Here is a 25,130-nt window from a genome sequence, read left to right as displayed (position 1 = left end):
ATTCCATTTTGAAGCAATAAATTATTAGAATAGGAAGAAAAATAGGGGACCTTTGATCATCTCTGTTATGGAAAAAGTAGATGTTAAGATATAGGACTGTACTTAAGGGATTCAGGGCAGTAAGTTACATTAGATGATATTACCTTGAGAAAACCAGTCTGGAATAAGGATACCAGAGTTGGGTCATGGATTTGACCTTTAACCAGTGTCTGTGTCATAATACTGTATATCACAAGGTGCCCCCTGTGTTCAGTTAGTTGCAAGAAATGTACCTGAAGGGGATATTCACATAATAGTGTGTGAACAGCAGCCCCATGCCTAGTTATCAAGTGATGTGCAGAAACAGAAGTCATGAACATGATAAGCAGGTACAGAGGAACAGCATGTTGCATTATGTATTGCAGCAATTGAGAAAGCTGCACACCACAGGTAATTATGGCCTTTGAGACTCCGAACAGACTCTAGAGCCTATAAGGTTGCTAGAAAAAAGTATACATTCTGTTTGCATTTAAATTATAAGAAATGTTTAGTTCCTTTAAGTGAGTACTCATATCGCATATGCATGTATGTGTGCATGTGCCCAGTGTTAGTGTAAGTCGTATGTTTTAGTCCAGTACCAGCCTCTGTAAAATTATGACTGGTTTCTAAATATTCTAGTGCTGGAAGCACTAATAGTATATTATGCACACAATTCACAGAGTAAAATATGCAGTTTTATTGCAGGAAATTGAAAAACTGGAAAACAAATTAACTCAAAGTCCAGAGCGGTGGCATTCGGTGTGGAGCAGGACAAGGAGTGCCAGTAGGGATGATTCGGGACTCGACAGCACCGTAAGGAAATATCTTTAATTTATACTATGAATGAGTAAGGGGGAAGAAATAAGCTGTGCATCTGATTATTAGAATTCTAGAATGAATATGAATGTTAATTATTGTATAAACAAGAAGGTTATGAGGACTGTTTTGAGTGTTTTTTTTTTGAGCTGCATGTCTGGTAATGATATTTTCAAGTTTGTAATCAAGAAATGCTATACAATTATATTAAAATGTTCTAAGTAGTGTTTCTTAATGCATTGTAAACTGAACCTATGAAACATGACCTTCCTGTTAGTTCCACATATTGTAGGAATTTTACACGCCATGACTGATTTGTTTCCTTCTCTAAATAGTGGTGTACTCATAGCCTCAAACATCCTAATGCATCTATAAAACAATATTCAGTATAAAAAAGGGATGTTTAAGTAGTGTTTAGTCAACCACTGACTGCCCAAAGGTGCATGCTGCATTTTTGTTGGTTCAGCCATAGAGCTGAGGGAAGTGACAGCAGAGAGATGTAGTACTGTGTATATATGTTCTTCTTTTCTACTGTTGCAGTATTCTTAACATAAGGGAATGTCACCTTGAGCAGCCCAACATTAGGCCAGTATAGTAAAGCCTTTTGCTATTTAAGGTACATCACATGTATGCTCCTTATGTATGTAGGGCATAAAAGTGATGTCTGGAAGTACCATCCTCTGAACTTCTCTGCCGCCAGTTCGAACAACATTTTTGATTGCCCGTCTTCTCGCCCGAATTGTTTGCTTGTGTATCAAGCCACTCAAATACGTGCCCCATTTGGGCTTTCTTTTCATATTTACTGCTGTTTTATAGCTGTATTTTTTTTTCAACTCATCCAGAAAAGGCAACTGACAGTGTGGGAAACAAATTCCACTTAAAGCTGTTCATGAGCAGTGCTGGTTTTGCTTTGGGCCTACTCACGACCAATAAAACTTGCAGTATTTGTCAGACCTTTGTGCCTAAGACTTTACATAGTTGTCTGTCTTCTCTTGCTATTGATTTGGAAAATGAGCATCTCAAACTTTTAGCAAAAGACATTATGGAGGGTATTTCTGGCCTGATGTTGAGTTTTCACTGAAGAGAAAGGCCAAAAAACCAGGGCTGGACTCTTCTGTTGTGCCTCCTCATCAGACGTGTCACTTCATGCAGATGAAAGCCTAGAGATTTGGCCAGTTTTGGGGTTGATTCTTTATCTGGGACTGCTTTGGAGGCTCCCATAGATCTTATTACTGACAGGTCCTCGGAGGCATTACAGATGTCCATTTCGGATAGTCAGGATGAACTAATACATATAATAACTGATGGGCCAAGAGGTGTTCCTCAAATTCTGATGAGGGAGGGAGGAAATTTTGACTTCAGTAATAGAGTGTAGGCTGATGTTGGGTCATTCTACTTTTCATAAAGCTGACGTACAACTAAAGAAAAAGCAAAAAAACAAAGCATGTTTCTTCTCACAGGGACTCTCAAAGTGAGTGGCAGAATTTCACCCAGGGCTTATTTAATGCCTTTATGGCTCTTAAGCCTTCTTCGGGAGACTTTGTTCCTGCTCCTCCTTGGACATCTTCCCCTCACAAGAGGCCAAGGGAGAATGCTCTTCTGATGAAGAGGTTTCCTTGGATGAGCAATCCTTGGCCTATTCCACCCAAATCCCATCACCTTTGGAATATCCTTCTCCAGAAGAGGAATGTACTAGTCCAGAATCTCCTGTTGAGGAGATTACCTTTGGGGATACTATTGCTAAGATGAGGGAGCACTTCAAATGGGATTGCTCCTAAGTTTCAGATGTGCAAAAGAGATATTATAAGGTACTACAAATGGAGTCTCCTTTGCCATCTGCTGTCCCTCCGGGTTTTACCTGCTTCACTGGATGCCTTTTTCTCAGTATCTCAGGCTCCTGTTTCTCAGCCCCCTGCTCCTAAGAAGCCTGACCATTTCTACAAGTTTCCTGATTACAAATTTCTGTACAAGTACCCATCTGCTGACCCTTCAGTGGTCATTGTAGCTGCAGATAAGCCTTCTTAATGGCTGCCAACCACTAAACCTCTTCCCTGTGATAAGGAAAGCAGGACAATGAAAAGACTGAAAAAGATGATCTATACTTTTGCCACTCTTTCCTTTTGTACTATGAATTACCAGAATTGCTTGACTAGATGTGTTTTGGCCATCCTGTCCCAGGCTTCTTGAGCTATTTCTTCTGCCTGGTACTTCTTATGGCATTCTTCTCCGGTGGCTTGCCATTCCATTAAGTGCAGCTATGATGTAGCAGAAGCATCATCTAGGGCTGCTACTTCAGGATCTGTACTGAGGAGGTATTCCTGGCTAAGGCTTCACCCTCTGCCAGATGACATTAAAGCTAAATTGATGGATGTTGCTCTAGGCAACAGTGTCTTGTTTGGTACTGCTGCTGCTGACTTGTTCAAGTCTGCAGGAGAAAGGCAAGGGGTTACAGAAGTTGAAACATCTTTTGTTGTCCCCTGTGCCTAAGTTTCAAAGGACTTAGCATTCCAAGCCAACTTTTGTTTGGAGGCAGTCTCATCCTCCTCCTAAAAGTAAGAAAAATGGACGGGGGCTACCTCCAGTTAAAACTACTCAGGGTTCTTCTGCACAGAAACAGTCCTTTCTTGAAAAAACAGGTAGAATCTGTCACTCTTCTCTCACCCTCATTCTTCTCTCACTTCATCTCACTCTGTCTCTTCCAGTTTGGTCAAGCATTACCCAAAACTCATGGGTTCTTTCAGTAATTCAAATAAGATATTTCATGGTTTGGAAATCCCTTCCTCCTTTCATGGAAATCCCTCAGCCACATCAGGGATGATTACATTTGTTCCCAGAGTTAATTCAAGAATTATTACATCAGGGAACTATTCAACAGGTTCCACAGGATCAATGGTTGAAAGGATTTATTCAAGAATGTTTTTGGTTCCCAGAACAGAGGGTCCTTGGAAACCCATTCTGGATCTGTCTCATCTAAACACTTTCCTAAGGATTACTTCCTTTCACATGCTCTCTCTACAGACTTTGTTCCCTTTACTTTTTCCTCAGGCTTTCATGGCCTCTCTACATATAAAGGATGCCTATGCATCCCCTTTGCAGGAAATGTTTGCATTTGCCTGTTGCTTCTTGGCATTTCCGGTCTCTTCTTTGCCTTTTGGTCTTTCTACTGCCTCAAGGGTATTCACCAAATGCCTAGCTCCTGTGATTGCTTTTTGCAGACTTCAAAGCATTCAAGTTTTTCCTTACCTCGACAATCTCCTGTTTCAGGCATCCTCTCCAGAGATCTTACACCAAAACCTTCACTTTACCATTACGCTTCTGTGAAGTCTGTGGTTCACAATAAACTTCAAAAAGTCATCTCTAACACTATCACAAGATCATGTCTTCCTAGGATGCAGGATTCAGACAGTGCCTATGCTGGCTTCCCTGCCTCTGCCAAAGGCCGTGACTCTAATTGTCTTCTTTCAGAATCTTATTCCACTGACCTCTGTCACAGTCAGAGAGTTTCTGAGATGTCTGGGATTTATGCCATCCACCATCCCTATGTTACCTGTAGCCAAACTCTACATGAGAAAATTTCAGTGGTTCCTGAAATCAGTCTGGCAACAACATGCTCATCCTGTAGAATTTGTAGTTTCTCTTCTTACCTGTCTAAAGAAGGAGCTTCAGTGGTGGATTCAGCAGTTTTCTGTGAACCCAGGCCTTCTTTTTCACCCCCGTCTTCCATCTGAAGAACTGTTCAAAGACTCATCAGAGGTAGATTGGGGAGCAGCTTTGGGTACAATGAGAGTGCAGGTGGTCTGGTTGCCTCTTCAACAAAAGGAGCACATCAACATCAAGGAGATGAGAGTGCTCCTACTGGCCCTTCAAACTTTTCATCCTCTTTTTCTCTCCAGGCACTCTGAAAGTGTTTACAGACAACAACACGATTCTGTGGTATGTAAACAAATGGGGGGGGGGCAAAATCCTACCTTCCCTGCAGGCTTGTCCTCAAGGTATGGGAGTTCGCGGTTCCATATATGGGAGTTTGGGGGTGAGTATAATGTGACTCTTCAGGCAGTTTATATTCCCTCAGGTCAAAACTATGTGTCAGACACCCTGAGCAGGTCGTTGACTAAATCCCATGAATGGATGCTTCACAGGGATGTGTTTCTAGACCTTGTTCACAAGTGGGGTACTCCTCAAATAAATCTTTTGCCTCCCATAAAAACAGACAACTTCCTCAGTTTTGTGCCAGAGTCCCAAGTCTTCTGTGATAGAATTATGTAAATCAAACTGGTTTCCCTCATAGTAATAACATGTATTTGATAGAAGAATATATATAATTTGGTGGAACTGTTTTTCTTTCACAGTAACAGAAGTTTGGTAAAACTCTTTTATATCACAGTAACAGTGTGATATGTTTAGAAATAGCATGTAACACAGCATCTGCAAGTACAAAAAAGAAATATGCAGTAAACAAGTATGCTAAGCTTAACATAATGTGCTTGTGTGGAACAAAAAGTATTATACCTCTGAATGTTTTTGTAGCAAATGGCATTGACAATAATGTTTTTGTAACAAATGGCATTGACAATAGAGGCTTGTTGAAATATCAGAAACAGTTGGATGTATAGAGATATTTAAGTGAATAAATTTGCTAAATGGAAATGGCTAACACTGCAGGAAAAAGTTACAGACTGCCCTATTAATGAATGAACATTTCGGCCTGCTGAGAAACTGGTTTTCTCTGGGTGAGATAAAAATGCAGACAAAAAATGCTTTAGTACAAGAAAAGAATGTTTTATCAAGGACGGACTTTATAACTATATAAAAGTGACTGTAAAAGAACTTTCTGGTGGACATTTTTGTAATTTGAGTCATCTAAGGAAGTGCAGAGTATCCGACAGTAATCTGTTTTATAAAGAAAATGTTATAATCTCAACAGTAGTGCTTGGTCGGCTTGTTTCAGTAAAGCTTTCAGTAAGTATGAATATACAGTTGTACAGTATTTTAGTCTGTGTAACCTGTTACTTCAATTTAAAACTCTGTTTTGGAAGTGGGATGCCCTCTGTTTTTCTTGGAAGGGGATGTTTCTATATGCATTCCCCACTTCCTCTAATTCCAAACGTTTTGTTCAAGATTCAACAGGACAAACCGAAAATCTTGCTGGTAACTCCCTTTTGGCCAAGACAGCATTGGTTCTCTATTCTTCTACGTTTAGCCAAGAGCGATCATCACCACACAGGGTAGACCTACTCACACAGGACAAGTGATTTCTGCCACCTGTCCACTTTTCAACTGACTCTGAGGGTAATAGGATTATGATTCCTTACAAACACCTTTTTTCTGAAGATGTGCTTAGGGTTCTGCAGGAGGCCAGGAAACCCAATACTAGGAAATCCTACATATCGAAATGGAAAAGGTTTTCTATCTGGTGTCTTTCACATAATCAAGATCCACTCTCTGTGGATGTTCTTGTGATTCTTTCTTTGAATTACTCAAGGCTAGGTTGGCATATTCCTTTGTCAAGTCATACTTATCAGATATTTTTGGTTGTATGCCTTTATCTCCTCATTTAGCTTCTAGGTTTGGGGCAAAACAATTTCTTAAAGGTGTCCTTCACATCAGACCTCCCAGGAAGCCAGTTCATCCTCCATGGGATCTTAATTTTGTTTTGGAGAAATTGACTGGCTCCTTTTCAGCCTGTAGCTTCAGCTTCCTTGCAACAGTGTTCTTGGAAGACTGTTTTGTTGTTAGCCCTTACTTCAGCCAGACAGGTATCTGAGCATCAAGGCCTTATGGCTTGTCCTCCTTTTTTGGTTTTCATAAGGACAGTGTGTCCTTGTGTTCTAATCGTTCTTTTATGCCCAAGGTTGTGAAAGAGTTGTCACTTAACCGATCTAGTCATTTACCTACTTTTTCCCTTCTATACAGTCTCCTAGTGAGAAGGTACTACACACCTTGGATGTGCACACACAACTCAGATTTTATATGAATAAGACTAAGGCTATCAGGAACTCTGATCAGCTGTTTGTTTCTTTTCATCCCAGGTCTTTGGGGATGGCTGTTTACAAGAAGACAATTTATTCTTGCATTTCCGAAGCTATTTCTTTTTGTTATGTTTTTCATGGTTAGACTCTTCCTTTCTCTGTTAAGGCTCATTCCACTACTGTAGAGTTGAGGATAAAAAAAAGTGCACTCTCTCCACTAAGGCACTCCTCACTACTGTTCTAAGGAGGAGTAGCGGGTCCTCAGCAACCAATTTCTCATGTTTAAGTAAGGAACAAGCAAAAGGTCTTCTTTTAAAAATGTAAGGAGCTCTGCTTCATGTGAATTGGAAGTTTATTCCAGAGCAGCGGCAATCTCTAGGAGATATATCTTTCTCTCTAGCATGTTCTGTTAACGTCACAGGCAACTCTTGAGCCATTTGACTTAAGAATGTGCAGCATATCCACCAGGGCAGGGTCAGAGACTGCCCTGTAGGCCATGCAGAAGTCTCAGAGACTGCTCTATAGGCCATGCAGAAGTCACCTCTCTGCAGCCTGTATGATACAGCGTACAGTGATATGGCTTTCAGTCTATCCACATAAGTCATGATTTTGAGGCCCTGTATTTTCCTGGTGAGAAACCTCTGTGGTCTCTCCAGCTGCTGCAGGTGTCTGGTAAGCTAAGGTGCATGCAGAAGGGAGCATTGTACTTTATTAATGGTCTGATGAGGGTCAAGTACAGTGGAGTTGTAACATCCTTAGACTTGGATGCGATACCCTTACTTATGAGATGCGCAATTTAGGAGGCTTTCCTTACCACTGTGGAAACTTGATGGTCAAAGTTCAGATTGCTATCTACCTGTGTTCCCAGATCTCACACCATTGGGTTTGAAATTAGTGGGGTGCTGCCAATATTGTAATTAGTAGGGAATTTGCTTTGCCAGAGGTGATGATAATGCAATTTTTGTGTTTAGTTTTGCATTGTGGCTTTGGCACCATTCATTTGTCAGTGTTAGCCCCTCCTGCAATATGTTAACATTGCTGGGGGACTCAATTATTGCACCCAATTTGCAATCATCAGCAAACTTGGTAAGCCAAGGACCATCTACTTTTGCCTGGAGTTTTGAGAAATAGATTCCAAACAGTAAAGGGCCCAGAACAGATCCTTCTGGTATGCCACTGGTGACAGGTCTACAGGTATAGGTGGAGTCACCAACTTTAACAGTATGTGTTCTGTCAGTGAGCCAATTGGCTATGCATCTAGTGAAGTAAGGGCTAATCGCCAGCTGAGAGATACCTGAGTGTAAGATTGGTCAAAAGCCTGGCTATGTCAAGATACAGTGTCTTACCTTCGTCCGGGGTTTGGTGACTTTCTTGAAGATGTTTGCTAGGTTTAATAAGCATGCTCTACCCTTGACAAAGCCAAATTGGGTTGGGCTAGAGGTTAAAGGTAGCCGATGTCCTTTTTGATAAGGTTTATGATGATTCTTTCCATGGCCTTACAGATGAGGCTGGTTAGACTTATGGGTCTATAGTTCCCAGGGTTGGCTGATGGTCCATCTTTGTGCAAAGGGACTACTGTTGCTGTTCTCCACTCTGCTGGAGCAAAGCCAGTTCTCAGGCTATGGTGAAAGAGAGTATGAAGTTAGTCCACTTGGTCCTGTTTTAGGATGCTTAATAAGCAACCTGGGATATTATCTGATCCAATTGAGGCAATGGTTTTGGCCTTGGAGAGTGCAGATATGACCTGATATCTGGACATGTTAGGTAGAAGACTGTTGTCAGATATGCTTTGGGGTATGGCTGGAGGGACAGTGGGGTGAAGTTTGTGCCAAATCTGTCAGGTAGCAGGTGGCAATTTCCTCCTGTATAGTACGAGTAGTACCAGCTACTACCAGTTTGGTACATAGCTGGGCATTCCCTTTTAGATTTTGGATGTAGTTAAAGAATGCCTTGTGATTACCTTTATCTAGGGATGCTACTTTAGCTTTGTAATTAGCTTTAGAGGAATTTACAGATTTCTGATTTGCTTGTTCAAGCTGTGGAGGGAATTTTTCTTCTGCTGAGTCAGTTCCCTCTTGTTATTAGGCATCAGTATCTTCCCTTTGTCATATAGCCTGTTTATACTTGAGGTCCACCAGAATGGCTTGTGCACATATATGAGCAGTTTAGTTTAACCAATCAACTGGTGTGTTTTATGGAATATAGAATGGAAATGAAGTACTCAGAGAAACGCCACACAGATACAGGGAAAGCATGCAACACTCTACACAGACTGTGACTACAATTAAAGATTGAACCCTATCTCCTGGCAACTGGAGACATCTTATCAGTACCATGTTTAACAGGTAATTCAGTGGAAAAGACAGGAAGAAGGCAGCATAAAAGGAAATAAGGAAGTTGACAGAAAAAGATGTGAAATTTGTTTGGCATCAGTAGCGTCACTACCTATCCGGTTTTTTTTTTTCAGACTTTCCAGAAATCAAACTGATTGTCCAGTGTTCCAGAAAACACTGTACAAAGTGTGGCATTCTGTTTCAAAAAAAAGAAACAGACTGTTGGACTTTGTTAAATCAGCAGGTTTGTTATGCTTTTTATTACAAAGAGCATAGTAAAGATGCAGAAAAAAGGCATCATGATCAGAAAAAGAGGGCGTTCCCCTCATGTGACGTGACAATGACATCACAAAATGGGTTGAATATGGGTCGAGAATAGGAAGTACTGTGGGAGGTGCAAGGGTGTGTGGCCTAAGTCTGGTTTTAGCCACAACAAAAGGTGGCAACCCTAGGCATGAGGGATGGTAAAGTGAGGTGCATGTATGCTGGGAACAGTGACAAATGTGAAATAACAGGGCATTTAAAAGTAATGACTTCACAGTTGGAATGAAAGAAGGCTATTTTCAGTTAGGATTTCTTCCTTGCTGGGAACTTGAATGATTTAATTGATTTGGACAGTGTGTTTAGGTCTGGTATGGAATATTTGAGTGGTGTTCTTGTACAAAAAGAAAGAACCATTTTGGCATTCAGTGGGTGCTCTATCCATTATTTGGCTCCCTGCTCTCATGTTTACTGCAGATCATTACAAAACAGTTAAGATAGATTAGAAAAGTAAACATATTTAAAAAAAACTATAAAAAATCGGGTAATTTATCCATACATGTTCATCTCTGCATAGCAGACAGCAAGAGGGCATTTAATAGAACACCATTAAAAGGACACTTAACAGCTTTGCCAAGTTATTTTGCTAAAGAAGGTAATACATAATAAGCAGACTGCTGGTTATTCTGGAGAGTTGCCTTCAAATGTACTGTTAGAATGCAAAACACAGTAGTTAAATATTTAATAGTTTCAAAACAAATAGTGTGTCTTCAGCATCCTTCTCTTCTGTCCTAACTGTGAGGCTGTGCATGATTACATTACTTCATGATCCCCTGTAGCCAGTTTTACCTACAGAGACCAATTAAATGACTGTAGCATAACCCAAGGTCCTACCTTTTTGCCAAAATGTCCTTTAAATTCTTTTATTAGACTTTTTGGGTTGAAATGCTGAATTTAGTCCCGTAGTAGAGATGTTTATATCCAGCAAAGACTCCTACTGCCAGTCTTGTGGTTTTTAATTGTAAAAAGATGCATTCCTTGCAATTTCTGAGGCTTTATATGGTTTTATGTCTTATGGCCAGCTACTTCTTTACCATCCAACATTCATTTAGCCTGCTGGGGGTGTTAATGAACATACAGATGTTTGTAATTACATTAACTGTGGTCCTTTCCAAACCACAGGTCAACACTGTGCCTAAAGCATGAAATATTGTGCATTCAGCTTGATCCAGACATGTGGATGTTCAGTAAACTGAAAATAATCTCTTATCTTCCTAAAGTCCTTTAAATGTCAAAGTTTTTCTGTCAGACCAAATCATAAACTTTGGTATGAGAAATACAGAGAGCTACAAGGAGTAAAAAATTCCACATACTGAATCAATCATTGATCAAACCACTGAAAGAAACTGTATTGCTTTATGCAGTATGTCTTCATCCCATCTTTCATTTGTTCACACATTAAAAATCACACACATTGCTTTCTCGAGTCAGCTGATATTCATAAAACTCTTCTTTTAATTGCACTCTGTTGTATCTGATTTCTTATAGCTATGGTAATACATTGTGTCAAAAAGGGTACTTCAGAGTTTGAAGGAGGCAGTTCTGTAATTTACAGAAAATATTAAAATATCAGTATTTTCTCCAGGTTTAAAAAGAATGTAATAAAACTGATCATTACATGTTTTAAAAGAATGTCAGGAAAAGTGACAGTGCAGTCCTTTTATGTCATCTGGAATGTGAGCTGTTTTAGTGGGCAAAGGTTGTACATCATTATGTTGCGCTGCACTTAGCACAGCATCATTTGGCATAGTAGTTAGGTTTTACTTCTCCGAGACGTGTACTGCACTCCATTTGGGAGATAAATCCCCCAGTGTATGCCAACAAACAAGTGTAATACCAAGACATTTGAGGTACAGATCACTTTGTGGCTTTCCAAACCATAAAATAGTCTTCATTTTTATTGCTGCCAAGTGAAGAAACACTTTTAATATTTTTTATTTTATGAAGAATCCCTTCAAGTAACTTTAAAAAAGATTTTAAGAACCTGATTATTTCTGTTCTTGCCCAGTGTTCCTGTCCCATGCACTTAGAAACTGAAAGTTCCTTTATTTTCTGTCACTGCTGTCACAGCAGTACAAACTTCAGATGTTAAGTTGTCCATCTCGCCTTCATTCTTGCTGGATGGGTTCGGAGCCGACCTCGGCTCCGACTCGGCCACTCTAAAAGCTCGAGAGTTGGTTCCACCGGCTCGAGGCTCCCCTTATATCCCACAATGCTAGGCGGTATTACCTCAGATCTCGTTTGCCGCTACAGCGATCGAGGTGTTTGGTTTCTACCGGCTTCAGGTCAGTTATTATAGAGTAATCTATAGTCTATTTAAACCCCTTTTATTTAACCTATTATAGTTATTTCCCTTAACTTAGTGGATTTAGACCCTTTTCCTTCTGTTTATCCACCCTTTTTTCCACAAAAAACTTATAAGTTCTTCCCTCAGGCCTTTGGGCCCTTCCATCCCCTTAGTGGAGTGTATGTGTTTTTGTTAGGGATCTAAAAAACTTGTGTAAAGTGTAATTTTTTTTTTTTTTTTAGTTAAACTTGTGTAAAGTGTAATCGGTGTGTTTGAGTGTGTGTGTGGTTACACTTTCCTTGACAATGTCTAAGGACTCAAAGGTCTCAGGCTTCAAGAAGTGTGACTCGTGCTGTCAGAAAATGTCTCTGACAGACGGTCACACTTCTTGTGTGTACTGCCTGGGACCTTTACACCTGCAGGACTCTTGTGCTGTATGCCATGGCTTCAGCCCTAGAGTCCTGCAGGAAAGAAAAAATAAACTCATTTTAAGAGGTTTGCTTAAGCCTGAGGGTTCCCTTACTGCTACTTCGGGCAAACCCTCTAAGGCTTCTAGGTCCTCGACTCCAGCTTCTGAGTCGAGGCCTAAGGCTTCGAAACCTCCTGCTACATCGGCTCCTGCTGGAGCCGATGAGTCTCAGACTGCAGCTTCTGTGGTTTCCTCGGCTCCGGCTGGAGCCGAGGCATTAGAAATTCCTGTGTCGGCTCCGATCAGACCATCGGAGCCGACATCTAGAAAGAGGTCTAGGTCACCCTCCCTTGGCTCCGTTCATTTGTCTCCAGCGTCTCCCTTGCTGTCTGAACGGAGCCATAGATCTCACTCCTCTAGGTCATCGAGGCTTTCGGATCATGACCTTCAGAGGGTAGTGAGTCGACTTCTTAAGTCCGAGGCACTGGCCCAAATGCTTCAGAGCCCGACTCATCAGTCGAGGCTTGACCCTGTCCCTCAAAATATTCCTCCTCCGACTCCTTTGAGCTCGGAGCCAGGGCGTTTCGGAACCGAGACTGTGGTAGCGGCGGAGCCGATACAGTTGTCTTCGGCTCCGTCGTCGGCTCCGATTTCTTCCTTGGAAGAATCTCGGCGCCGGACTTCCCTCGTCGGCTCCGAGGGGGTGAGTGGCATCGGACCCTTGTCTGACCCCGCTCTCCCTCTCGGTGCCTCGGCGCTGGTAAGTTCGGCTCCGACATCGGCCTCGGAGCCATCACTGTCGATGCCGAGGGGGGTTCTCAGCTTTTCGGAGCGGGGACCTCTGGCTCTGCCTGACAGGGGTGCGTTCGAGGTCATGCGGAGTGTGTTGGAACCTGGTTCAACTCCACAGTCGGCTCCGTCCGCCACTCCCTCTTCGGTGCCTCAGGTTATGTCTACTCACTCCCTCATCCCAGACCGCAGAGAGCCAGCTCCTCAAGAATCCCCTGTGGGGATCTCATCCTCTTCCGAGGCCTCTCCTGAATTGGCAGGGGAGCCCCCTAGGAAGAGAAAGTGTAAGAGGAAGCACATAGACTCACCTGAGTCTGTCACCTCTGACACAGATTTATAGGATTCCGAGGGATCCCCCCATTCCCCTTCTGAAGATGTCTCCTTTGCAGACATCCTAGAGATCCTGAAACAGAGGGGAAATTGGCCAGCCCTTAACCCTTTGGAGGATGAATCTGTGTATCTTGAGGCGTTTGGCTCTCGCCCTTCCACCTCCTGGGTGTCCCCCCCCTTTGACCCCCTCATGCAGGTGGTAGCAAAAAAGGCTTGGACGGCTCCTGACTCAGTGGACCCCACCCCCAGGAGACCTTCGAAGTTTATCACAGCACCAGCAGATAAACAATTTCTGACCAAGGGAGTTTCTGTGGATGCTATGGTGGTAGCTGCTGCCACTAAGAAGGAACTAGCTGATCCTTCGGTGCCTGTCCATCCTCCTAACAAGGAATCTAGGTCTATGGACAGGTACGGGAAGCGGATGTTTTCGTCAGCGACCTTTGCTATGCATTCGCTGAACTACCTATGCCATTTCACTCGTCTTCAAAGAGATTTGATCAAGGAAGCGAGTGACATGTTGAAGGATCCTACAGCTGCGGGTTTTCAGGACAAGATGAACACTCAGCTGGCTACCCTAAATTCTATAGCTAACTCCTCCATGCGCCTCCTTTCATATGCGGCTGATGGAGCAAGCAGAGCCGCAGGGACAGGTGTGGCCTTACGCCGGCATGCCTGGATGCGGCTATGCAATTTTGCAGACCCCTTTAAAATGTCTTTCACTAATTCCCCGTATGATGGATCATCTCTCTTTGGTCCTCAAGTGAAAGAAACCTTGACGAGGTGCGAGACGGATGGCAAAACTCTTTCTGCCGTCGGAGTTCGTTTTTTCTACTCCTTCTAGGCCTTACCCCAAAGGCCAGAAAAGTGGGAAAATGTGGTTCCGCAAACAATCTCAAGGGACTTTGCCTGACGCACAGAGTCGGTTCCCCTCCAGAGGCAGAGGGGGGATCAATAATGGTAGACGCCGCCCTAGAGGCAGGGGGTCCAGAACCAGGGCAATCGAGAAACCTTTTCCGATAAGCCCTTTCAGCATCCCTGAGGTGTTGCCCGACTGTCCACCTTCGGAGGCAGTCGGGGGAAGATTGTCACTGTACCCAGAAGCCTGGCGATCCCTAACTCAAGACAAGTGGGTACAGTCCATCATTTCCGAAGGCTATTCCATTCCGTTCTTTCGTATTCCAAATCAATCAAAAAAATCCCTTCCAGATGTTCCACCCGCTCAAAGGGATCAAGCAGCGTTGGAAATTTCAAAGTTGCTTGCAAAAGAGCCATTCAGCCAGTACCAGCAGACCAGCAAGGATCCGGAATCTACTCCAAATTCTTTTTGGTTCCAAAGAAAACAGGGGACTGGAGACCCATTTTGGATCTTAGTATCTTGAACAAGTCGGTCAAGAAAACAAGATTTCGGATGGTCACGCTACAATCCATCCTACCCCTTTTGGGAAAGGAAAACTGGATGTGCTCTATAGACCTCCAGGATGCGTACTATCATATAAAATGAACAGACGCTCCAGGAGATTTCTCCGCTTCCGGCTGGGAAACAGTCACTTTCAATTCAGAGCCCTGCCCTTTGGTCTCACCACTGCCCCCCGGGTGTTTACCAAATGCATGGCAGTGGTAGCTTCTCACCTGAGATGTCAAGGATTCCAGGTGTTTCCATATTTGGACGACTGGCTCCTCACAGCTCCTACCAAGCATCTTCTTCTAATGGCCAGAGACTACACCTTTCGCATTTGTCAAAAGTTAGGCATATCAATAAATTGCGAAAAGTCTGTTTTGTCGCCTTGTCGTGCTATTACCTTCATAGGCGCAAATCTAGACACAGTCAACATGTCTGCGAGACTAACAGATCAAAGAATAGCAGACATATGGTCTCCCTTCTCTTCCACAGCAACAGAGTCAAAGCCAGGTTAGTTCTGAAAGTACTGGGGATTATGGCGGCTGCTATCCCTCTACTTCTATTAGCCAGATTCCACATGAGAATCCTTCAATGGATGCTCTTCACACAATGGTCATACCAGCAACTTACGATGTCCCACACCATTATGATTACGCAAGCATGCAAGAATCATCTTCTTTGGTGGATGTCTTCCCCTCAGCTCTCCCTGGGAAGACCCTTTGTTCCTTCCCCTCCGGTTGCTACTCTGACAACGGACGCCTCCCTGATCGGGTGGGGGGGGCATTATCAGGGCAGAACTGTCCAGGGCATATGGCAACCAGACGAATGCCACTTGCATATAAATGTTCTAGAGATGAGAGCAGTGCTTTTAGCGTTGCAAGCCCTTCAAGACTCTCTTCCCTTGGGAACGGTAGCAATCCAGATGGACAATATGTCTGTAGTGTGGTATATCAACAAACAAGGCGGAACCAGGTCCTATCCCCTATGTCGAGAAGCACTCAGACTGTGGCAATGGGCGATTTCTTCTCAGCGGTTTCTGATAGCAATGCACATCCCCGGGAAGTCCAATCAAATCGCGGACAAGTTGAGCAGAGCTATCCTCATGCCTCACGAGTGGTCTCTGAAAGATTCTATTGTGGAGAAAATTTTTCTCAAGTGGGGTCAGCCTTGCTGCGACCTTTTTGCTACTCCCCAAAACAGCAAGTGCAGAGATTATTTCACCCTATACCCGTTACCAGGCCAGACCAGCAGAGACGCTCTAGTCCAAGTTTGGCCCCGGGGACTTCTGTATGCATTTCCTCCCTTCCCACTAATCTCTCAAGTGATACAGAAAGCTATCGCTCAGAAGGCCTCTCTGATCCTCATTGCTCCTTACTGGCCTCGATAGATTTGGTTCCCCTTTCTACATCAATTTCTGTTGGAGCAACCTTTGCATCTGGACCTAGTTCCAGATCTTTTGATCCATCAATCGGGTCAGTTACATCGCTCCCTCCCCTCTCTGAACCTCACTGCTTGGTTCCTCCAATTCCAACCTTAGCCAGGCTTGCTCAAATATCTCAATCTGTTCGAGATATTTTGATGGCTTCCCATAAATCTTCCACTCGGAAGATTTATCTTAGTAAGTGGAAACGTTTCGCCTATTGGGCTCAAGGAAGGGACAATAGATCCTTTCACTGCTTCCATCCAGATAGTCCTTGATTTTCTAGCTGAACTCTTCCATGCAGGTTCATCTCCTTCTACTCTTAAAGTTCAATTGGCAGCTATTTCTAACTTTCATGTGGGCATTTCAGATTCTGCCATCATGTCTCACAGGCTTTGCAAAGCTTTTTTGAAGGGAGTTTTTCTTCTCAGACCTCCTATAAGAAATCCTCCTCCTTCTTGGGACCTTAATTTAGTTCTCACATCTTTGATTCTTCCCCCTTTCGAACCTGCAGCTTCCTGTTCATTGAAATTGCTATCCTGGAAGACTCTCTTTCTGGTAGCTATTACTTCAGCTAGAAGGGTCTCAGAACTTCATGCACTCAGCAGTCGACCTCCATATCTATTGTTTCATAAAGACAGAGTATCCTTACGAACCAATCCATCCTTTTTACCTAAAGTAGCCTCTGCGTCTAACCTAAATCAAACCATTGACCTCCCTGTGTTTTTTCCTAATTTTTCTAACAGGTCTGAACAAAAATTGCATTGGTTAGATGTTCATCGTCAGTTAAGGTATTATTTGGATAGAACCAAACAGATCAGGAAAACTGACCAATTGTTTGTCTCTTATGCAGAAGGCAGAAAGGGACTTTCAGTTTCGAAGGTATCACTCTCCAGATGGCTAACATCTCTGATTTCCTTTGTTTATGAAATTAGACACCAAAAGCTGCCTAACAAACCTGAGGCCCACTCCACCAGAGCTTTGGCTACTTCTATAGCCTTCCAAGACAGACTGCCTATTGACACCATTTGTGCAGCGGCTACTTGGGCTACTCCTCACACTTTCATTTCTCATTATAAGTTGGATTTAGCTTCTAGACATAGAGCTAACTTTGGTTCCACTGTTCTCAAGAGTCTGTTCCGATAGGCCACCCGGGACAAGGTGCTAGGGACGCGGTCCCATCCAGCAAGAATGAAGGCGAGATGGACAACTTAACATATAGAAGTTATGTTCTTACCATAACGTTCCATGTTAGTTGTCTTCTTCTCGCCTTCTTTCTTCGCCCCACCCTCCTTCCCCTAGCCTGGACAGACCTAGAGGAGTTTGATTGTGACCTCTTTTTCTACCACCTCTATTGTATATAGGTATATGCTATACTTTGCATATATTCCTTTCATCAGGTTTCAGGTCACCTTCTTCCCTTCCTTTTATAGAGGTGGGTTTTTTCCTTTTCCAGTGGTTCTGGAGTTACTTTTTGGCTGGACCTAGCTTACAAATGAGATCTGAGGTAATACCGCCTAGCATTGTGGGATATAAGGGGAGCCTCGAGCCGGTGGAACCAACTCCCGAGCTTTTAGAGTGGCCGAGTCGGAGCCGAGGTCGGCTCCGAACCCATCCAGCAAGAAAGAAGGCGAGAAGAAGACAACTAACATGGAACGTTATGGTAAGAACATAACTTCTATTTATTCTCTGTACTGCAGATTTTTCTTTTCATGTTCATAAAGTGTGTGCATGCTCAGTATACCACTAAGACAAACCTCTTGACTTGCATCAGTGCACAGAAAAGTATGTAGAATGCAGTGTGAATTATGCAATGACATCATATTAAAAGGTAAAATTTTTCATTTCTAAAATAATGCCATTTATTATGACATCATGATATTACTCCATAGCAAGGTCACATGTAATTCTTTTTTTTTTTTCATCCACTGTAGCAGACTCTAGTACTGCCCACAAGTGTATAGCTAATGCTTCCTGCCATGAGTAAAATATGTATTACCCACCGTTTGCCATATTGAATTGCTAGCCTAATATCTCATATTTATTCAGCCATCATTCATGGATATGTGCAAGATAAAGAGTCAAGTTGTTTCTGCAAGCATTTACTGAAAATGCTGTTATGCAGTAAACAAAAACAGAATCTGTAAATAAGTTTAGAAAACACCGTATCAGCTAAATGTTTGCAGAACAACATACAGCTGTAGATTCTGCTGCAAAGAACTGGATGCACTGTAGTAAGAAGTAATGCATTTGATATACACAGATCTACTATTTTTTTTATAAAAATAAAACATTGGTTAGTTATTGAGAACATCTGTCTGTGCACATGTGCTGGACATATTAGTCTGACCATGTGGCAGAAGGAAGTGCTCACCTAGATTTTGGCTCAAATCTTTGAATAATTTTCCTTGAAAGTGTGGAAATCTTTTATTTTGTTTTCTGGATTATTGCTTTGGAAATGTTAAACATTCCAATAGCTTTAGCATATTTGCTGGCTGAGCTCAAAACCCCTTTAGTGACTGAGACAAAAGACTGGCAGTTCTGTTAACAAGTTTGAGCTGAATTTGACTAAACACATTGCATTTTCTAACAAACTGTCCATGGCTTTAAAGAAAGCATGTCATGTCATGCAAACTTTTTCTCCAAGGCTGTTGACAGACCAAAATGTATTTTTTATGTGACTGAGTAGATTCACAGTGAGAAAAATGATACTTGGTAAATGTGCTTTTTTGTAGGAACACTTCAGTTATCTATAAATATATATATGGTGAGGCACCAGTTGCCATAATGGTTAAGGCTTCCCATGTACAAAGTAAAGTGTTCAATCCTGACCTCCACCCAATGCCTTTATGGGCTTTGTATGTTCTCCTTGTGTCTCTGTGAGGTTCCTCCCTCCTCCTAAAAACATGCTGAATGTCTTCAGCTCAATGTCACCCTAGAATGGAGTTGTGGGCAGCAGCACAGACTCTAGATGGTGCCTATAGGGGGAAGAGTTATATAGACCAATAGCTTTAGTAAAACATGGATCACAGAATGCACACTGTGTCAGAGCTAACCATTCAATTATATAAAAATTGCCTCTAGGTGATTTGGTTATGTTGACTAATGTTGCAAACAATGGGCATGAGTATTTGTCAGTGATAAGTGAGGGCCCGGGCCTACGGGTTTACACAAGGGACTCATGATAATGGTGGGAGGGATGGATGTACTCATAAAGCCCAGCAGCCCTGGATTAACAAGCTACCAGCTGGCTGGTGTCCAGTTGCCCAGTTTGGGTTACTTGGGATAGCTCTGTTGAGTGAAAGCTGAATGTAAAACCAACCAACCTGCTAAATATGAACTCTTAATGTAGTTTCACTGACAGGGCATAGCTTGGAATTGGAAGATATGATGGTAAGGAGGAGGCTTGCCATCCTGTTTATCCAGTAGCCAATACAGAAGGTCAGTTCAGCAAAACCACTTGGCTTCAGATCTAGAGTCTATTACTCAGGAGGAAGGTAGACTATAAATGGTGTTGGTATTGTGGTGAGGTAGAGATTTCAAAAGACAGTGAGGGATGTCATCAGAATTGCTGAAAGGCTCATGTCAGTTTGACTCCAGTGTAAGGATAGGGCACTATTCGTAGTCTCACCCTAGTGAGAAAAAGAGTGCATTCAGACAGCAGTTGCAGGAGCCGCTAGACAAAGCAGGGCAACATGAGTTGGTGTTAATAATGGGGGACCTGAATGCATATATCAGGACAGACAGAACATAATATAAGGACTGCCTTATTCACCATGGGTGGGGCAACAAAAATAAAGTAGAGGCCATTCTAGACCTCTGTCTTAAAAATGGCTTGATGGTGGCCAACACATGGTTCAGCAAGAGAGATGGTCACAAAATCACATACAAGACGGGCCAACATGCGGGTAGACTTCCTTCTAGTAGGGGAAAGGACTCTGGGTTAGAATCACTGATTACAAAGTCATCCTAAGTGAAACAGTCAGCCAGAGTATAAAATATCAGTTGCCACAATCAGTTAAAAGCAGTGGCCGGAGAAGGCTCTGAGGTCAACAGAGACTAGTGTGAAGACCTAGAAATTGTCTCACGATTAAGCAAAGGAGTTTAAAGAATTACTTGGGGATTTAGCATCTCAGAAAGAAGAGGAAATAGGTGGAGTTGAAGAAGAATAGCAGTGTCTTAAAACAGCATATGTGAGGACTATAGTGTAGATATGTGGCTGAGCCAGGTACGTGAATAAGGTACATAAGAAAAGTTGGTGGTGGAATGCAGAAGTCCAGGAAGTCATCAAAAGAATGTAGGAAACAGTGGGAGGTAGAAAAGATGGACCAAGCTAAAAATGAATACTGGTTGTTAGGGTAAGAGAGGAGTTGCAGTAGCAAAGAATAAGGCATCAGAGGCACTCTAGCAGCTTCTGGAAGTGATGTGATAGCTGACTCAAAGAAACACTATCAAGTTGCAAGGCAGAGAGAGAAAGATAAAGAAGATAATCAGGCACACTTCATAACAGATGCCAGTCGCAACCTGCTCACCAGTCCACAGGACATCAAAGGCAGATGGGAGGAGTCATAACAGATGCCAGTCGCAACCTGCTCACCAGTCCACAGGACATCAAAGGCAGATGGGAAGAGTGCATTCAGCAGTTTCTGAAAGAAGAATTCCCCCAGATGTTGTACTGCCCCAGACACAGCCTAGAATGAAAGAAGAGGAGGAGTCCACCTAGAAGAAGTAACAACAGCACTAAGGAAAATGAGGTCAGGAAAAGCATCAGGTTCAGATGAGGTTTCAGCAGGTAGGATAAAGATGTTTGGTGAGATAGGGGAGAAATGGCTGCTGAGGGTACTCATAGCAGTATGGAGAGAAAGGCATATCTCAGATGACTGGATAATAAACATATAGTGCCAGTGTACAAGAACAAAGGGGACATCGACAATTGTGGCCAACATAGGATGAAACTGAGTACAGCTAAGACAGTTGTAATGGAAGCAAAGGGGAAATCAGAAAAAGCTGAGAGCTGAAAACAGAGGTAATCCAGGAAGATGGAATCCAGTCTAGTATGTCACCTGTGGCCCAGTGTGTGATAGGATTAACAAGAAACAAAATACAAAGGGTTAGGTCAGATAAAATCACTTTAGTTAGCACATCTAGGAAACTTTCTCTCTGATACCCTTCCTGTGGGTGTAATAAAGATGCCTCATTGAAATTTCAGATAGTATACTTAGTTAAGTAGGCAGGCATTTCTAAAAAACTGAGAACGGAGATAGGTGGGAAAATAGTGGAGCAGGTTTTAGCAGCTTCAAGTATTTGGGAGGAATGGTTAAAGAGAAGGGAAGTCTGAATGAGGAAGTATAAGTTAGAATCAGAGGAGCTGCAGCCAACTGGCTCAGAGTATAAGGGGAAAGTGTGTGACAGAGTAACGACAAAGAAGCTGAAAAGTAAGGTGTTCAAAACAGTGCTGCGACGGGTACTACTGTATGGTACAGAAACCTGTGCAGTAAAGGCAGAGCTAGAGATAATGGAGATGAAATGTCTGAAACAGGTGGTAGGATGCACACTGTGGGAGAAGTGAAGAAATGAAACAGGTGGTAGGATGCACACTGCGGAAGAAGTGAAGAAATGAAACAGGTGGTAGGATGCACACTGCGGGAGAAGTGAAGAAATGAAACAGGTGGTAGGATGCACACTGCGGGAGAAGTGAAGAAATGAAACAGGTGGTAGGATGCACACTGCGGGAGAAGTGAAGAAATGAAACAGGTGGTAGGATGCACACTGCGGGAGAAGTGAAGAAATGAAACTGGTGGTAGGATGCACACTGCGGAGAAGTGAAGAAATGAAACAGGTGGTAGGATGCACACTGCGGGAGAAGTGAAGAAATGAAACAGGTGGTAGGATGCACACTGCGGGAGAAGTGAAGAAATGAAACAGGTGGTAGGATGCACACTGCGGGAGAAGTGAAGAAATGAAACAGGTGGTAGGATGCACACTGCGGGAGAAGTGAAGAAATGAAACAGGTGGTAGGATGCACACTGCGGGAGAAGTGAAGAAATGAAACAGGTGGTAGGATGCACACTGCGGGAGAAGTGAAGAAATGAAACAGGTGGTAGGATGCACACTGCGGGAGAAGTGAAGAAATGAAACAGGTGGTAGGATGCACACTGTGGGAGAAGTGAAGAAATGAGTATATTAGAGCAGAAGCCATTGTTGCTCAAATTGGAGAGAAGGTCAAACAGATTAGATTCTGGTGGTTCAGGCACATGTGAAGAAAAGGAAAAGATAAATTCAGATAAGAAGACAGTCTGGCAACGACTTATCCAGAAAAGAGGTGGATGGATTGTGTGAGAGAAGAACTGCAGCAGTCAGGCATGACTGTTGAAGGAAGGTAGGACCGTGGCATTGAATCGAGAGATGGTGGCAGCTTACACAACACTCTGATCCCATGTAGAAAATGAGAAAAGGGGGCTGATGATGATTGGTGATATATGAATTCAGGCAGAGGGAAAATCAGAGGTCCTGATTCAGAAAGTCTTGCACTTTACCACAAGAGATAATTACAGGTACATGCTAAGCAAGATGGAAAGGCAGCAGTATCAGTAAGGGGGGGGTCGCTGAATAAAACCCAGTTGTAGTTCAGGGCAAGCTACTTTTACTGTGTACACGAATTACCTCTGTGCATAATTACGAAAATGACACAGTAGTGCTAACCTGCACCTGAATTTCCCACTTTACCTGCTGTTTAACACCTCCAACCTTCAGAATGTATAACCCCTTATCTGTAAAGTTAGCGTGCACCTCTTGCCCTGCCTTATGCCTTGCTGTATACTTCACTGTTCCTTTGACCTAACATCATTGCTGTGTCCTGGTACTCTGGTTAAAGTGCAGCTTGACAAACATAGGCCACTGCAAGTCAGTATGTGACCTAGCATGCACTAGCCTGCTTGTTTCACCATGTGACCTAGCATGCACTAGCCTGCTTATTTCACCGTGTGACCTAGTATGCACTAGCCAGCTTATTTCACCATGTGACCTAGCATCCACTAGTCTGCTTGTTTCACCATATGACCTGGAATGCACTAGCCTGCTTGTTTCACCACGTGACCTAGCATGCACTAGCCTGCTTGTTTCACCATGTGGCCTACCATGCACTAGCCAGCTTATTTCACCATGTGACCTAGCATGCACTAGCCTGTTTATTTCACCATGTGACCTAGTATGCATTAACCTGCTCATTTCATTTCACATGAAGACAACATATGAAGCTCTTTTTATGAATTTCACTTTCAAAGTTAACATTGCAACTGCTTCAGTTGAGTTACTTCAAGAGTTTTATGAATATGGCCCCACATTTTCCAGTTTGTTTCCCTGTGTACTGTGTCTTTGGGCCAAGCTGCAGTAAACCAGTACTGATTTCCTTAAACTAGTATTTTGGTAACAGCAATTCATCTAACACAATGTCAAGCTGTATACTTATTATATAATAATGCTTGTGTGTGTGTGTGTGTGTAAACATGTGTAAGCTGAGTAGTTCATGTGCGGTTTTCTAACAAGTCATCGAGGACTGTAGTCAGTAAATAATGACAGGTATTTGAGATTCAGATGTCATGCCTTTAGCACAATGAATGCTGTTGCCAGCCATGTTATGCTTGTAATTATACTAATATTTCTGGTATAATTTAACCAAGAAGGAGTTTTGTGGTGTTTTATAGTATCAAATGAAGGTTTACATCATGGGAATGTTCTTATTGCCTTCAGGCCTTTAACTACCAATGCCTTACAGATTTGTGTACTTCATTAATAGCACTGAATATGGTGCGGTCTATATTCTACAGTCATTTGAAAACAAAATCTTCTGATTCATTTCCAAGTCTCCCCTCAGCACCATTGTCCCATCCTCTCCAAAGGCAGGTCTCCAAAGATCTTTTCTTTTAAAACTACTACATTCAGGTGCCTTCCCATCTCTTGCTAATAAACACCATAATAAAACCATTCCAGGTTTACACAGTGGTAAGGAAATCCTTCTAGATTGTGCATTTCATAAGTAAAGGCATTGCGTCCAGGTCTAAGGATGTTATAACCCCACTTTACACAACCTTAATCAGATCATTAATAGAGTACAGTGCTCCCTCCTGCATGTATCTCACCAGACACCTGCAGTAACTGGAGAGACCACAGAAAGTTTCTCACTAAGAAGATACAGAGCCTCCAAACCATGACCTACATGGGTAGACTGAAATCCCTGTTACTGTACTCTGTATCATATAGGCTACTGAATGGCAACTTGTGCATAGCTAACAGGGCAGTCTCTGACCCTGACCTGATGTAAATGCTGGATATCCACAAATCAAATGGCACTAGAGTCACTTGCACTAGGGATCTCAGTGACATTAACAGAACACGCTGGAGAGACAGGTATGCCTCCAAAAGATTGCCTCTGCTCTGGAATAAACTTCCAGTCAATGTGAAACAGAGCTCCTCAGTGACGCCATTCAAGCGCAGTTTGGACAAATGCATGAGTGACCATAAATTGACCCCAAGAGTGGCACCCATGTCCCTCATGGATAGGGGTAGTCATCCATCTAACCAAGAACAGTTGGGGCAACCCAGTTTTAACACGGCTAGGCTTATAAAGGCTCTAGAGCTGCTAGCCTAATAACTACATATGAACCTATTCCTTATAACCTCCACAACCTCTCCCAAGTAACTCCCTTATTTCAGACCCCCTCAAACCTAGCTACACTGCATCAACCACTCCTTCTCCATCTTTGCACCCAAACTCCGTTAGTCCCTCCCATAACTTAAAAGAAATCCCTTCTTTCTCAACTTTCAGGGAACAGCACAAAAAACCCTCCAACACAAATCGGACTGAAAGTGCTTTTCCATTAGACACATCACCTAAGTTCTCCCTCATCTACATCACTTCTGCTTTGACCCACTGTTCTCACCTGCTGTGTACCTCCCATATTCACTAAAATTAATTCACATTTGTTAAGATTATTTGTCATTGTTTCAGTTGTCTGCAGGACTGCCTACTTTCTGTGATTA

General features: G+C 42.7%; 1 protein-coding gene across 1 annotated transcript in view; it reads left to right on the top strand.

Annotated features, from left to right (window-relative positions):
- The window catches only part of SBF2 (SET binding factor 2), a 3,151,758-nt gene that overhangs the window by 2,979,750 nt on the left and 146,878 nt on the right, over nt 1–25,130 (top strand). Inside the window, exon 40 of the mRNA XM_044058929.1 lies at nt 724–831. Within this exon, the coding sequence (XP_043914864.1) occupies nt 724–831 (108 nt within the window). The remainder of the gene's footprint in view (nt 1–723; nt 832–25,130) is intronic.

Source organism: Protopterus annectens, chromosome 17.part0 (genome assembly GCF_019279795.1).
Source record: "Protopterus annectens isolate FY-2018-M chromosome 17.part0, PAN1.0, whole genome shotgun sequence".
Taxonomy (NCBI): Eukaryota; Metazoa; Chordata; order Ceratodontiformes; family Protopteridae; genus Protopterus; species Protopterus annectens.
Note: the sequence above shows the minus strand (reverse complement) of the source record. Positions and strands in the feature narration are given on the sequence as shown.